The sequence below is a fragment of the Periplaneta americana genome, chromosome 12 (assembly GCF_040183065.1).
Source record: "Periplaneta americana isolate PAMFEO1 chromosome 12, P.americana_PAMFEO1_priV1, whole genome shotgun sequence".
NCBI lineage: Eukaryota > Metazoa > Arthropoda > Insecta > Blattodea > Blattidae > Periplaneta > Periplaneta americana.
In genome coordinates, this window is record NC_091128.1 from 54240191 (window position 1) to 54256488 (window position 16298).

Genomic DNA, 16298 nt, shown 5'->3' on the forward strand with positions numbered 1-16298 from the left:
TCTGGCCATTCAGTCAAAGTTGATATACATAATTTTGTTTAATGATATTCGTATGTACAGTACAAACGAAAAGTAACTTTTAATAATGAACGCAAAGAATTTCTTAAACAGATCAACATATCATACACAATGTTAATTTGACGTTGCTTGATGGAGATAATTCATAATCAGAAAGATAAAAAATGAGATAATAAAGTAATTAAACAAGAAAAGCAAGAGATGTGAACATACCCTTAAGATCTTTAGCAATCTCATTATTATCCACTAAAGAAACCCAGGCATCTTCACTGACTAAGTTATAGATGAGTCTCTACTTCTCAAGACACCGTTTGACACATTTTCAGGTTTTAAAATTAAAACGTTTATTCACATCATAAAAAGGAGCATGCAGAAACAGAATATATTTAGTAATAATTTAAATAAATTTATCTAGCAAATAATGTTAACAATATAAATTCAACACCTCAAACGCTACTACAAGATTGTTTCTAAACTCTTTTAACGAAAATCATGCACACAAGACACATTTAAAGAACACATGCTATGGAAATATACATACAATTTTTTCCATTAATGTAATTTAACTTCAAGATCTGAACAAGAGTGATTGTATGATTTAATTTTTTATTTCGAATGGGATACGAAAAAGAACACAATTTCACAGAGTAGTAGTAGTGGACAAAAATTCCACAACCCACTCTTCTAAATCTTTAAAACATATAGCTGATAGTGTTATACCCATTCCTGCTGTTATATTACGTATTCATTTTATTTTTTAGTTATTACAAATTGTATTGAAACAGCTCAAACTGAGATTATAATCAGATTTCATTAATATTTACACATACATTAAAAATGTACCGGTAGCACTTTTTGTGGGAATTTTACGCATAATATACAGAGTGTTTCATAACTTCTATTACACACTTCTAGGAATTGTAGCGGGAACTTAGTAAATAAAGTTTTGATACTGAGCCATGTGTGGGAACGGTCTCATGAATGCAGATCTTCCTCCGAGATCTCATAAACAAGACTCTTCATGTGGCCCCACAAGAAAAAGTCATGACTAGTTAAATCCGGCGATTGTGTCAGCCAAGAAATTGGTCCACCTCGACCTATACATCTTGCCCTGAATGTTTGGTCGAGATGTTGTCGGACTGCAAGTGAAAAGTGTTCTAGGCAAAGGTGTATGCAGCATCCTGCACTGTATTGTATTCATCATCAACTGAATGGCAAGTGAAGTGAAGTTCGAAGCAGTACGTCAGATTGTAAACAGAAAACACTTGACATCAGATGATTTCAGACATCGCCCTTTGCCAATTTGGGTTGCCTACTGTGAAGCAGGAGATTTGTAATCCTTGTAGCACCGAAACGGACATTGGGTCTAATCAAAACTTTATCTACTAAGTGCGTTTTACAACCCCTAAAAGTGTGTAATAGGAATTATGAAACAAATATGTCCTATCATAAAAAAGAGAAAGAAAAAAGACACGTTTTAAACTTGAAATATGATACTTTTTAATATTCTCTGGATCTCTCACAAGTCTTAATAGGCACCTGCTTCGCACCTGTTAGACACAGAGGGTAATATTTAATATAATCAGTTCGAAGTTCATTGCATCAAACACATTTCAGTAGGCCTACTTTTCGCAATCACTTCTTGTTAGTAGGCTTCTTCTGTGCGATTTTGACTCCACTAACAAAGCAACAATTATCATTTGAGTTAGAATACGTTCTATGAAGCGCGTCCATGAAGTTAACTTTCCCACTCATCCCACAGCTAGCAAACCATATGTTGCGCAAAGCAATTGCGTGTACGTGATAGAGTAATGTCCTGGCATGGCGCATGCACTAGCAGAACTTCCTGAGTGCTCTCAGTAGCTTCGTTGCATTGGTTGAAGATGGACGCTCCTATTCCAGCTCCCGCCGTGTGTGAAGTGCGGTCAGTGATAAAGTTTTTGAATGCACAGGGCATAGCGCCGATTGAAATTTATCGTCAACTGTGCAGGTCTATGAGCAAGCAGATGGTGCATTGCTGCTGTAGACAATTTTCAGCAGGACACCAAAATGTGCATGACGAGGAGCGCAGTGGGAGGCCAACCATCATCACAGACGACCTTGTGGAGCAACGCACCATCTGCTTGCTCATGACATTAGGTTCATAGACCTGGCACAGCTGACGATCAATTTCAATCGGCGCTATGCCCTGTGCATTCAAAAACTTTATCACTGACCACACTTCACACTCAGGAGGAGCTGGAATAGGAACGTCCATCTTCAACCAATGCAATGAAGCTACTGAGAGCACTTAGGAAGTTCCACTAGCGCATATGCCATGTCAGGACATTACTCTATCACATACACGCAGTTGCTTCGTGCAACATATGATTTGCTAGTTGTGGGACGAGTGGGAAAGTTACTTTATGGACGCACCTCGTATTTCCAGGCCAGTCTAGCAGTGTATGTGTGATTTTTGAAGATAATCTTTCACATTTAAAATAAAAAGAAGTTACTTTTTCTATTAAAAATATGTAAAATGGATAAATAAATAAGAGTACAAATTTACTGCTATACTTATGTACACGTATAGCAATGTGGCATTGTGCCAATGTACAGTAATTTCTTTGATGTTGTCCCTGAAAGGTAGTTTTATGCTTTTTTTTTTTAATAGTCCTATACTGCTTTGCATTCATAGTACTGCTTAGAAACTCCAGTCTGCCAACCCCATTTCTTGTAACACAGTCCCACACCATCTGACTTGCTGGAAATTTCACTGTTTATTGAACACAGTTAGATAGATAAGCTACATTACGTCTGCAGAATACAAACTGTTTATCATCTAACCCATGCAGGTTGAATTTGCATTCTTCCGAAAATATTACAGCTTTCAACTGTTCAGTTGTCCACTTTACATGTTCCTTTGCCCGAACTAGTCATTCCTTTTTCATAGCACAAATCATAATGACCTATTTACATGGTGTATGAGACTTGAAACCAACATCAAATAGTCGCTGCTGCACTGTTCGTGTACTTGGATGGACTACAGTGTGATCTTCTCAATGAGATTTTAGGTCTGTAGAATTTGTGCGGCGATCAGAGACAGACACAATTTTGAGAACTTTGTTCTGGGCACTTGTAATTATTCTACATCTTGATTACACAACTTTTAACACTACATCACATGGAATATGTACCAGTATTATATGTCTTTCTAGTGTTAAATTTTACCATACCTGGTTAACATGTTTTAGCCTGTTATGGGTCATCTTCAGAACTGGTTGGTTAAATTTTACAGTACCTGGTTAACAGGCTGAAACATGTTAACCAGGTATGGTAAAATTTAACACGAGAAAGACATATAATACATATTCTGTGTAATTATTTATTCGTTTCAGTTTTGTGCTATGTTTTCTCTTAACATCTCTTCTCTCGTATAGTCTTGTAAGAAGTCAAGACACAGAAGATCAATAAGAACCAATTCTTTCTACTATTTCCCGACTTAATAAGCCTTTGTTATCCAAAGTAACAATTACACTTTTATTCGTGGTGTTGACTGCACATAAAGGCCCATAGTGACTCTGCACAAACAAAACAGATTAACTAGTTTTCCCATGCTATGTCCAGTGAGGGAAGTGGGAAAAAATCAGAGACGGTATGCTACCCCAAGATTTTTCTCTGGCATACTTCGATTTAAAAAAAAAAAAAAGGCATATCCCCTCCCTTACAACATAGACATAAATATGATGTATACAATAAATTGTTTCATGCAGTCAATAAAGCGAATCTCTGAACCTTACACAACAAATTAAATTTCTTAATAAAATAATTTCAATTTACTTCAGCTGTTTACTAGATCATTTTACTATGTCCATTGAGACATCATTTAAAATAATATTAAAGCTTCAAAGTGCCTTACTTAATTATTAATAAAAAGTGTAACAAAAAAAATGACACAGTCACTAAATTGGCAACAATGGCCACCACAAGCTACAAACCACAGCCTTCTATACTTGAAATATTACCATTGTAAACATTCCAGGGATTGAGCTTATCAAATAAACGTGTCTAAATACACACTGAATACAGTTCCAGACGGCTGTGGTTTAGATTTACGAAGCAAAGAGTTAGTACTCTTTGCTATGAAGAAATGTATAAACAAATTTTTACGATCACACTTTTTCAGTGATGGTATGTCATTTTTCACTAACGGTATGTTTTCTGACCATAGAAACCAGTGGAGGTATTCCATACTGTCGCATACCATCTCACTTCCCTCACTGGCTATGCCTGTTCCTCCACATAAGGTGATGCAATACTATGCAACAGTGATACAACAAATCGTGCAATCAAACAACGTGCAAGCAAAATATCTGGTACCGTAGTCAAATAAAAAAATTTAACTTCCCTCACTGCTAGGTACAAAATTTACAGAATTAGAAAGATGGTGCAATTTATGTGGCCACTGTTGTAATATTTCATAAGTAAGAATTTGATCAAATGATCACATGCTTAATTCAACATAAAACTTTTAAGATACACACGGATATTCTTTCAATATGTAACATTAATGCAATCAGTAAATGACAAATGACTGGTTCATAGAAACACTACCATACAGATTTGAAAAACGACAAACAATATTAGTGTCTTTGAAATATACAGTAGTTAGAGACAAATAATTTGGGATGACACAAAACATGCACAATGAATGCATTCCAGTAAAGAATCGTAATTATACCTTGGGAAAGTATCTGTCTAGGAACTTAGCATGAAATAAAGAGCAAACAAGTATATTAGTCTACATAGTAACACAATTTTAGTTCATCAAAATCTTGGAGGGAATGAGAGCACTCTACATTCCATTATTACACCACTTCTACACCTTTACTTGTCTCCTCTCTCGCACTTGTACACCTTCATCTGTTTGCTAAGTTATACCAACATAACTTATCGTGACATAAGGAAGTGACGACGTTAGAGTGAGTTAGATGAGGGACTAGCTAAGTGGCAGGAGGCGAGGACCATGATAATGTTAGAATGGATTGGAAGCAGGTGTACCTAAGTGACAGGAGTTCTCAGTGTCACTAAGTGTAACTTAAGCACTCATACTTACGAACTGTAACTCTGGGTAAATATCACCTATAATCTGGTATGGTATAAGTACCGGTATCATGTAAATTAATAATAAATAACGCATATTACATGACAGAGAGAGAAAGAGGGGTGCAGAATTTGTTTCAAACCTTGAAATAATAACAAGCCACTCAAGATGTTAGCACTTAAATCTAATTTCAATATTCGCTATTTAATCTGACATTATTACTTTGCAACTCTGTTGGCATATACAGTGTTCAGGGTTTAAAGTTCAGGAATTAATGGTCGTGTTACTTGAAGCATTGAAAGTCAATACAATTCAACATAGCGGTCTAATTAAAATAATTATGTGACTGTCATTTCTGTAAGAAAGATTACAGCACTGTCGATAATTACAGTAGAGGTAGAGCACTTCTGCAATGTTTCTGAATTTTCTTTGTAAGATAGTCAATGTTATCTCAGCAGTTTGTGGATTGCTAGATGCGCAGTTCCATACGCACAGTTGTGATTCTTTTCAGTGAACTATTATAGGAACACAGTTTGCCGCTTAAAGTAAAATTATGACAACAGAAGTAGAAAAAGTCATTTTACGTACTTTATAATAATATACAGGTGTGTAGTTTATTATTATTTAGATAAACATTACCTTTAGTGACCAGAACACAACATCACAAAGTGACAGAAGGCCGAGAAATGTGACAAGATTAGAATGGGTTAAATGAGCCTTCCTGTCACTTAGCTATCCCCTCATCTAACCCACTCTAAAACCTTGTCACAGACCTCGGTCTTCTGTCAATTAGCTATCCCTTCATCTAACCCCTCCCTAATCTTGTCACAGTAGTGCTTTGTTCTCCTATCACTTAGCTGTTTCCTCATCTATAGTCCGAGTCAGCTTACTTCATACCCTAAGGGTGAAACCTAACCATTTTCCCCCCATTACTATAGTCGTGTCGCTGTTATTTCCGGTGTGACTCCTCCCCTTTGCTTACGTCTTAGGAAGTGAAGGCTCTATAAAGTCTAAGTAGGTAGTATTGTTCGCCATTTTTGTTCTTTCGTTGCCGAGCTGCCAGATGAGGAATCTATTTGCTTCACCGTTAAACATTATCATGTTGTAGCTCCTATGATAATAAATCAAACACACACTGTAATTGAGCAAATAATTGAGCGGCAAATAACGTCCTCATGTGATTTCTGCAAACGCCAACGAAAGAGTCAAAATGGCGGGCGATTATATTAAGTATTTATCGAGCCATAGGAAATTCATTACATCATCAATAGCGAATGACAAGACGCACAAGTTTAAATGTAGCCGACCTGCAACGTGATTAGCTGTCAGAAATAAGAGCGACGGGACTATACATATGCCAGTGGATTGTGGTAATTTTCTAGTTTGCAGGTTGAATTTTCTTTTGCCAACTTCGTTTTGAATTTCGATACTGATAAATACTACAAATGGTAGTGATTTTGTAACTAGTATGTTGGCAGCTGAGACAAATATCGACAATATTTGTCGGTACTGGAATTCCATGAAATTGAAATTATACTAGATTTCTGAGCCTGTTATTGGAAACTAGTGAACTTTGAACATACTAATAATTAATTAATATCAGTATTAATATCAATAGGCTACATAATAATTATTTTAGTCAACTGTTTAGTCAAACCAATGAATTTCGTATTGCCAGACAAAATACTTAACATGTTGATTCCTTTCTCGTATAGTTTGCCTACGAAAATATGTTACAAATTATTGAATTATTTAGAATAACCTTCCAACATAAAGTACGGTAAGTAAATAAGTAATTTAGTACGAAGGAGCAGTTGCGAGCGTCGTTAAATAAAAAACATAACAAGTACGAAGGATCATGTGATATCTGGTAACAGTTGGCAACACTGACAAGATGGCAATATTTGATGTTTAGGAACTGTTCTTATGTGACCCTCACTATATTCCACTCTAACCTTGTTATAGTCCTCGGGCTCCTGTACTTAGCTATCCCCTCACCTAACCCCTCCCTAACCTTGTCACAGTAGTACTTTGGTCTCCTGCCATTATCTATTCCCTCATCTATTCCACTCTAACCTTGTTATAGTCTTCAGCCTCCTGTCACTTAGAGCTGTTATGTTGTGACAGCTAAAGGTAATGTTTATTGTTATTTAATGTTTAATTCAATAAGTTAATGAGCTTAAATGCCCAGAAGATAGAATTATGCCTCTTACGCATTGTAAGTTAGGCCAATACCGAAGAATGATCTAGGACACACATAAGAGGTTACGGTATGTGTTTTAAAATTCATGCAAATGGAAACAGACAAAAAATGGAATTGCCATCTCAGCAAAGAAAGTGTATCAACGTGTCTCAACAGCAACTGGCGTGACTTCGGCCATCATAAAATCTCTGAAAAAGAGAGTGAGAGTACAGCCGCAAGACCATAAAATTGTGGATTACGTCATTTCGAAATACGGCTTGAGCACTAAAACAGAAACCACGATTTTCACTTTCAAAAAGGTATGGGCCAATAATCTCCAACTGTGCGACACCACACCAGATAGTGACGCGTTCACTATGAAGTAGTCACATGTTGATTGATCTCTTTCGGATTTTTCTCTGCTCAGTACTGGAAGTTCTGTTTATTTACACTACCGGATAAATGAAAATATGCTTCTTCTGATATTAACAGAATAATATTATTGGACAGGATTTCAAGAAACTGTTTAGCAAATATAAGACGATTTCCCACATCACGATCTTTAAGTTCCTGAACCATTACCATTTTGCATGGATGAAAGTTAAGATTCTGTTGCAAAATTCTCCTAAGGCTGCTATGACTTAATTGCAAAGTTGCTGCATGTTTTCTCGCCGAACGTTGTGGGCTCCTTACGAATGCTTGACGTACAATTGCAATGTTTTGTGGAGATCGCACTGATCTTGGTCAGCCTGGTGGTTTCTGGTTTAGTGCTGAAGCCGTATTCCGAAATGATGCATCCACAATTTTAAGGTCTTGCAGCTAGAAACATGTCCTTGACGTAGAATCTGAACGTGTATGCGGAACTGAACTGAAGGATAAAATGGCATACCATAAGGAATAAATTTATATTACTGTTGGATATTTGACTTCAATATTTTCCATTTTATGTGCAGTTGAAAATGGGGAGATATTTCTGCCTCACCTTGTAGAACCTTTGAGAGTGGAAAATGTCTCATTCCAAAAGGACCTGTTTTAGATAGCATGTACTAAAAAAAATATTTACTGCATCACTACACATAAAACCATTGTTTAGTTGACAAGGATGACAAAACGAAGATCAGTTTACTGTTGATACTAGTAATGGAAAAAGTATTTTTTATAAATATGAAGAAGAGATAAATAAGAACATCTTTAAGATCAGTTTCAAGCAGATTGTTATTATGTGAAATTTTTTTCTTGAGATTTTCAAATAAAAAACTACTTTAATTTCTCGAATAAAATGTTCCGAAAATTTTCTCTGGCAATTTCATTCAGAAACATTGGGGAGGTGTATCAAAACACTTACAGTAATGAAGGAAAAAAGGAGGGAGAGATAGACAAAAAGACATTATATCAAAAAACTTCTCTTGATACGAGGAATAATACTGAAGATGTCTGTTCCCAAGTCTCCAAATTGACTTTTGCAGAATCAGAATAATTTCTTCACTCTCTGTACAATGTGGAACTAATAAATCAAGAACATAATACTTATGTTTATAAATCATAATAACCTTCACAAATACTAAGATACAGATTTTTGGTTTTATGTCTGAAATTAACACAATTATTTTTATTTTATTTTAGTAGATTATTTTACGACGATTTATCAACATCTTAGGTTATTTAGCGTCTGAATGAGATGAAGGTGATAATACCGGTGAAATGAGTCCGGGGTCCAGCACCGAAAGTTACCAGCATTTGCTCATATTGGGTTGAAGGAAAACCCCGGAAAAAACCTCAACCAGGTAACTTCCCCCGACCCGGAATCGAACCCGGGCCACCTGGTTTCGCGGCTAGACACGCTAACCGTTACTCCACAGGTGTGGACCTAACACAATTAAATGTGAGAACAAAATAAAAACCTCTTACTCTGAGAGAAAGAGCGTAAGAATGTGTGCGGGGAAATTTCAAATTTGTAGACTACTCACCTGCTGAAAATCAGCATTTGTAGACATATTTGCAACATACTTCTCCAATGACTCTTTGCAGGAACTGTTGCACTTCTGCAGCTCTCCTTCTAAAGTCTTTTTCACTGCTGTCAAATCTGGAAATAAACCAAATTAGGGAATAAATAACCAAAATCAGGAAATATGTACTGTATGTATATTTCATTTTATTCTACTCTTCAGTTTTACTTAAGAAACGTCTTAAGTTTTAATTTTTTAAGTGATAACACTAAATGTGTTACTGCATCGGATGGCCACAAAATAATTGGCAAATGTTTGATAACGAATTAAAGCTTTACCAAAGTTTGTATTACTTACTTTATTACCGCTACGAAACCTGTGAAATATTTCAAAACATTCTGTTTATTGCTGGTCAACTTGAGCACCATTCAAGTCGATGCAAACTTGAAGTCTTAATTTGACATTTTCGCATATCTTCCTGCAGAAGTCTATGAAAATTGAATTGAACTCCTCAATAATAAATTTGCACAGATGAACCTCGTTTTGAATGGTATGCTTGTATACTTGGTTATTTAAGCTTCCCAAAGAAAAAAAGTCAGGTAGTGTTAGGTTGGAGGACCATTCATCCAGCCTTTCCTGTACTATCGGTGCATAATGCAGTGGAGCTCCAGCTTGCTGTCACCATAAGTCTTCAAATGCATTAAATATTTTCCCCTTATTTCGTGGCCACCCAGTATTTCATTGTTAATTTTAATATAAATTAATCACTAATAAAATTAAACCACTATACAGAATTAACTAAACTTCGCTTTATTGCTACACAGCAATTTTTTACTGAAGAACTGTTATGTTATTTAAAACAAACAACTAATTTACTGTGTTAATATTAAGCTATGGTGGTAGTTTACCTTAATTGACTAGTTTCGATGTGATAAGCATCATCTCCTGAATTCTAGTTAATTAAGGTAAAATACCATTGCAGTTCAATATTAACACAGTGATGTAGTTGTTTATTTTAAATAACATAACAGTTCTTCAGTGATATATATGTGTCGAAAGAGTGTAATCAAGATTGGAGAAGCAGTGTCTTTTTATATGAAACTTCTATACCTCACCTACGAGAAAAGAAAAATTGTAACATTTTGACATTAAAGGTTTTCTGTGATGTCACTCGTACCATAAAAAACAGAAGACTGTTATCATTTTCTTACATAAATCATGGTCTATTACACTGCAGAAAAATTAGCACAACAAGGAATAATTCCTGTTTTGATTTTTTTTATTGGCTTATTTTATGATGCTGTATCAACATCTAGGTTATTTAGCGTCTGAATGATATGAAGTGATAATGCTGGTGAAATGAGTCCGGGGTCCAGCACCGAAAGTTACCCAGCATTTGCTCGTATTGGGTTGAGGGAAAATCCCGTAAAAAACCTCAACCAGGTAACTTGCCCCGACCGGGATTCGAACCCGGGCCACCTGGTTTCGCAGCCAGACGCGCTGACCGTTACTCCACAGGTGTGGACTCCTGTTTTGATATGCAGTTATATAGAGGTGTTGATTTTCTTGCTCGTATGAACTATCTCACCTACTTCAGTTATCACAGACCAATTCTTACAGGTATTAAACAAGGAAAATTAACACTTTTCTGTAAGTAAAGTTTAATTCAATTGTGGCATTACACTTTTCTGGGCACTGTGTGTGGACAATGTTCTCTCGCCTCGCTCGCGCATTTCTCGGCGCACTTTTCACATTACATATCTCTTGGTGTAGAGTGTAACCGGCCTTACTGTTGTTTGGGGCTTCCTGATACACTCTACCTTTCACTGCGCTCCAAAGAAAGAAGTCTAACAATGTTATCTCGGGGGACCAAGCTGGCCACCTCAAAGGACCATCCCATCCTATCCACCGATTTGGAAACTGTTCATTAACTACATGTGCGAAGTGTGTGGAGCAACCACCATCATAATGAAATGACACTGTAAGACAAGTTTCCACTCTCACGTCCTCCATGAATTACCTCTGAAGGTTTAGTAAAGTGACACCAATGCTGTTATCCATAATATTTATCTTATAAAATATTTATCATTATTGTCTTTTCATCTTAACTGTAGCTTTGGTGAGCAGCCACGCAGTGAAATAACCACAGTTATGACACAAATATAACATAATTTAAATAATCTAAGTCTCACATTCTACCATTATGTCGTCACACTTGTCAGCAGCCTTGCATTTAGGTAGTGCTATGCCCATGGGCCCAAAAAAATGTTGCCCTCCCCCCAACTAACTTATACAAATCTAAGACATTTGGCAATCAAACTGTAAAAAGAGTGGCATGTAACAACAACTTAACATATGCTACTATGTAAAGCACGCGCAGGTGCATGTGGAAATTTATTTTCAGCTAAATTTGTTTTTCTTTGTTCAAAATTTTATTGCTCCTACGAATTTTCCACTCTGGGCCATGTGGCCTATGTGTAAATACTAGTCTGCTATTCAGATGATTAGGATTTTTATGACAATAATGATGTAATTATGTTTGTGTAGTAAGAATGGAAGGAAAATCAAAAGAGAACATCTTGTCTAGAGCTCTCTTTCATCTCAAATCTCACATGACCTGCAATGTATCAATTCCTAGTCGCCCTGATGAGAAATAAACACCTAAGCTACAGATATGTGTGTGCGCGCACGCACGCACACACATACACAAACATATACCAAGCACATTCTACATCAGAAATATTTATCAATGCAGGTTGTTACAGAGATAAATTTTTCATGTTTACACAATGATAATTCATAGATTTATAAATGGATGGAGAAGTTTTATGAAGAAACACATATTCCAACAATTCATTTCATCTTTAAGATCAAAATTAATATTTTATATTACGTAACTTATAATTAAATTGTCTAAAGTGAAATGAAATATTTTACTACTCACTTTTTGCCAAATTGTTCGAGTTACTCTGCAGACTCTTGGTGGTATAATGAATATCCTGTAAGTCAGTCTTCACTCCCTCCAATCCTTTTACCAATTCGGTCAAGTTCGAAAGGATGATGGCTCTTGATACCTCTGCCAGTTCATTCTGCACAATGGCGCCACTCTCTGGAATATAAATTCCCGAAGTTCAGACAGTGTCCTAATGAATATAGATGTAGCAGGTCATCTACAAGCATTACATAATATACAAAAACATAACGATAAATGGAAGAATTTAAAGCAAATGTTTAATTCAGAATCTGTATGCTAATGGCTTCAAATTGCATTCGGCTACCTGAAGGAAAAGAATCCAGCATTAGAGATTACAATTATCTGCAACAATTTCAAAATCCGAGAAATATAATCGCTTTCATTTATCCAAACAGTGTGCAAATGGTTGTCAAGTCAAGAAACGTCGAAATGAGTTGAGAATAGCCTAAACTTACAGAAAATTTAATTTTCTATCCATATACTATATACAGGCGGACTTACTGTACTGTAAAGCTGCTCCTGAGCATGGGTGACAATGCTGCTTCTCTCATAGTTTTCTAAGCAATTTCTCCCACACAGTTAGAAAGTTAAGTATGTAAAAAATTAGGCCTATTCATGAATAAACAGTTTTTGTGTTAGTAATATTAATTTAGTAAAATGAATTGAGTGAAAGTTTGTATAAAATTATTCATTTCATAAATCTCAATATAGAGAACTTCCATACATTTAGTCTATTTAAATATGTACTCGTATAACATTATTAATGAAAAAATTATAGACACTTCTTTCTGGTTTTCTGACACGCAAAAGACTCGATTATCTCGCAGTCAATACAATTTAACTACTCTCCCTCACAGCATTATAGTTTAACCTCTTTTCTCCCATAGCGGCTCTAATTTACACACCTCGGCATTGAAAAAATCGTTCACTGGAACAACTGGTAGCAGGAGAATTTAAATAACCCTAAAGCCTCGTCTACATTAAGGTACATTCCAGGAAGCTGATTTTTTGCATATCAGAAGACAGAGCGAGATTAGCAGTAGCAGTAGCAGCAGCAGCAGTAGTATTATTCACCATATATATTTTTACAAATCCTGGCTTTGTGAAACTTATTTCTAGATCTTATTCTAATCATACTATTTTATTAATTGGTACAAGACAATAATTATAACAACAAAATAATCTACTCTAGGAAGGACTGGTGCACATTATAAGCATTGAATGAAGACACAAAGTAACTAGACATGATATAAGACAAACTGCAATAACAAAATAGGCCTAATCTGCTCTAGATCTAGTGCACTTTATAAGCTTTGAAAAAAAAAATAAGTACTGGTAGCCACGATACAGGACAAATACAATAACATAATAATCTGCTCTAGGACTGATGCACACTATAAAAATATTTTTTTATTGGGTTATTTTACGAAGCTGTATCAACATCTCTGGTTATTTAGTGTCTGAATGAAATGAAGTGATAATGCCAGTGAAATCAGTCTGGGGTCCAGCACCGAAAGTTACTCAACATTTGCTCGTATTGGGTTGAGGGAAAACCTCGGAAAAAACCTCAACCAGGTAACTTGCCCTGACCGGGATTCGAGCCCAGGTCACCTGGTTTCGCGGCCAAACGCGCTGACCATTACTCCACAGGTGTGGATTATAAAAATATTACAACCATTCTAAAAGAGGATCGAGAAAATTAATAATCATATTATTATTATTATTATTATTATTATTATTATTATTATTATTATTATTATTATTTTTACTATCAGGCTTTACAATGTCCTAAGATATCTTCTTGTACCCATTTTAAGGATTCTATAGCCCTTCTCCATTCTTCTCTACGTATTCTCCAATGTGCCATCAATCCACTTTCTCTTACTGTTCTAATTATACCTCGTGTCCAAGTCAATTTTGGTCTTTCCCTCTTTTTACCGTTGGAATCCATTCATACACCTTCGGGAATTTATCTTCTATTATCTTCTTCATATGACCAAGCAATCTTAATTGGTTTGTTTTGATATAGTCTACAAGTGATCCTGCATTTTTTCTCTTCTAACAGTAGTTCTAATTTTCTCCTTCCTTGATACAAGGGGAGAAGGGGGCACATTAGAACAGATTGGATTTCTCACCTCAACACACAATTTTCATTAAGTTGGCGGTACTGACAGCCAGTGAGCTCTATACTAAACACAGAGCTCACTGAAGGCAGCCCTTCTGATGCACTGGCTGCCATTTTCCTTCCAGTTAATTTATTGATGAGAACTCAGTGAATGCATTTTTCGAAAATTATTGTAGATCACTTCTTTTTCTTCTTACTTTTAACGAATGGTCGTACTTGATAGGATCATATGGGGCACATTTGAACAGTTCCTTTGGGAAACACTTGAACAATGTTCAAAACTGCTTCAAAACATTAAATTAACAATACTGCGTAAAACGTTTTAAAAGTTTTATAAAACGAATTTATTGATGATATTATATTTGTTTTAGGGCATAAAATTGTTCGGACACACACAAAGAAAAGATTACGCATGAATTAGCCAATGAAGTTATTCAGGAAGCAGCAAGGTCTGTCAGTGAAGGAAAATTCTCATTAAGAGCTGAAGCTTCGAAGTATGACATGTCTCACACGTCATTATTTTACCTAATGAAGAAGTTCAAGAAGGTGATGATATAAGTGGAAAATATGGTTTGCGATACAGCCAATCACTTTCAGAGAGGAACAGAAGTTAATGATATTCGAGAATAAGGTGCTTAGGAAAATATTTGGGGCTAAGATGAATGAAGTTACAGGAGAATGGAGAAAGTTGCACAACGTGGAACTGCAAGCATTGTATTCCTTACCTGACATAATTGGGAATATTAAATCCAGATGTTTGAGATGGGCAGAGCATGTAGCACATATGGGCAAATCCAGAAAAGCATATAGAGTGACCTTTGGGGAGGCCGAAGGAAAAAGACCTTTCAGGAGGCCGAGACGTAGATGGGAAGATAATATAAAAATGGATTTGAGGAAGGTGGGATATGATGGTAGAGACTGCTTGCTCAGGATAGCGACCAATGGCAGGCTTATGTGAGGGGGCACTGAACCTCTTGGCCATACCTGGCCTCTTCTCACGAATTTTCCCTTTCAGTTGCTGCAGGAGATTTGAATAATATCTACGGTTATTGTTCTCCCCTTTGCTACATAGTCAATCATGATTTTCCTCTTAGAATCCCAGAATACGGACGCCATGACTTTCCCAGCCAAATGAACAACATCTGCTTTCTTTGGAGGCAGAGGATCACTGTGCTTCCATTGTTTCGACGCTGTTTTGTGTCTGGTATTGTAGTAGTGGATCCATGTTTCATTAGTGGTCATATACTGCCTCAAAAAATGGAGCGTATTTTTCTCGAATCAAGCCAGACAAACTCTCGAAATTTGACTTCAGACATGATATTGTTTCCGTGTTAACAAACGCGGAATCCACCTTGCGGATACTAGGACATGCCCAAGACATTGAGTAAGACATGGCGCACCCATTCAGTTGAGATATTCATAACCTTGCTAATTTCCCGCACCTTCAATCAATGGTCAATCAATATCATATCGTGAATTTGTTCTACGATTTCTTCACTTGTTACTCGACGTCCAATGCAGGGGTCATCTTCCACTCTCTCTCTCGACCATCTTTAAATAGGGCGTCCATTTTTTCACAGTCGAAAATGCTGGAGCGGATTCTCCGAGTGTAGCACCCATATCTGCTTTAATTTCTGTTGTGCACGAAGCTCGATATTTCCCATTTTTGCCAATCTGTTTGGCGCACTAACTTCAAAATTAAACTACACAAAATGTAGTGAACAGAAAATTATGATTTTTCGTGCTCGAACTAAGATAAAATGGCTGGTAACAATGGAGACATTGTTGACACTTTTCAATGTAATCTATGTGTCAGGCCACGAACTTTTCAAGTGCACCTCGTAAATACTAATGTTTAATAATATTTTGATTTGGAATATGATACAAAATATTTTGAATCAGTTAATCTGTATTATAGCTGAATGCAACAGAAGGAATATTTGTAGCATAACCGAATTTTGCAACTTGTT

At 36.1% G+C, this 16298-nt stretch overlaps 1 protein-coding gene across 8 annotated transcripts in view; it reads right to left on the reverse strand.

Moving 5' to 3' along the window:
• Nucleotides 1-16298, reverse strand: part of promL (prominin-like) — a 407308-nt gene that overhangs the window by 87342 nt on the left and 303668 nt on the right. For 7 of the 8 annotated variants that reach the window (XM_069841339.1, XM_069841342.1, XM_069841341.1 and 4 more), the window contains exons 6-8: nt 12174-12338; nt 9251-9366; nt 4739-4762 (exon numbers count right to left, since the gene is read on the reverse strand). In XM_069841339.1, the coding sequence (XP_069697440.1) occupies nt 4739-4762; nt 9251-9366; nt 12174-12338 (305 nt within the window). The remainder of the gene's footprint in view (nt 1-4738; nt 4763-9250; nt 9367-12173; nt 12339-16298) is intronic. The other variant, XM_069841337.1, reaches the window with a different exon arrangement.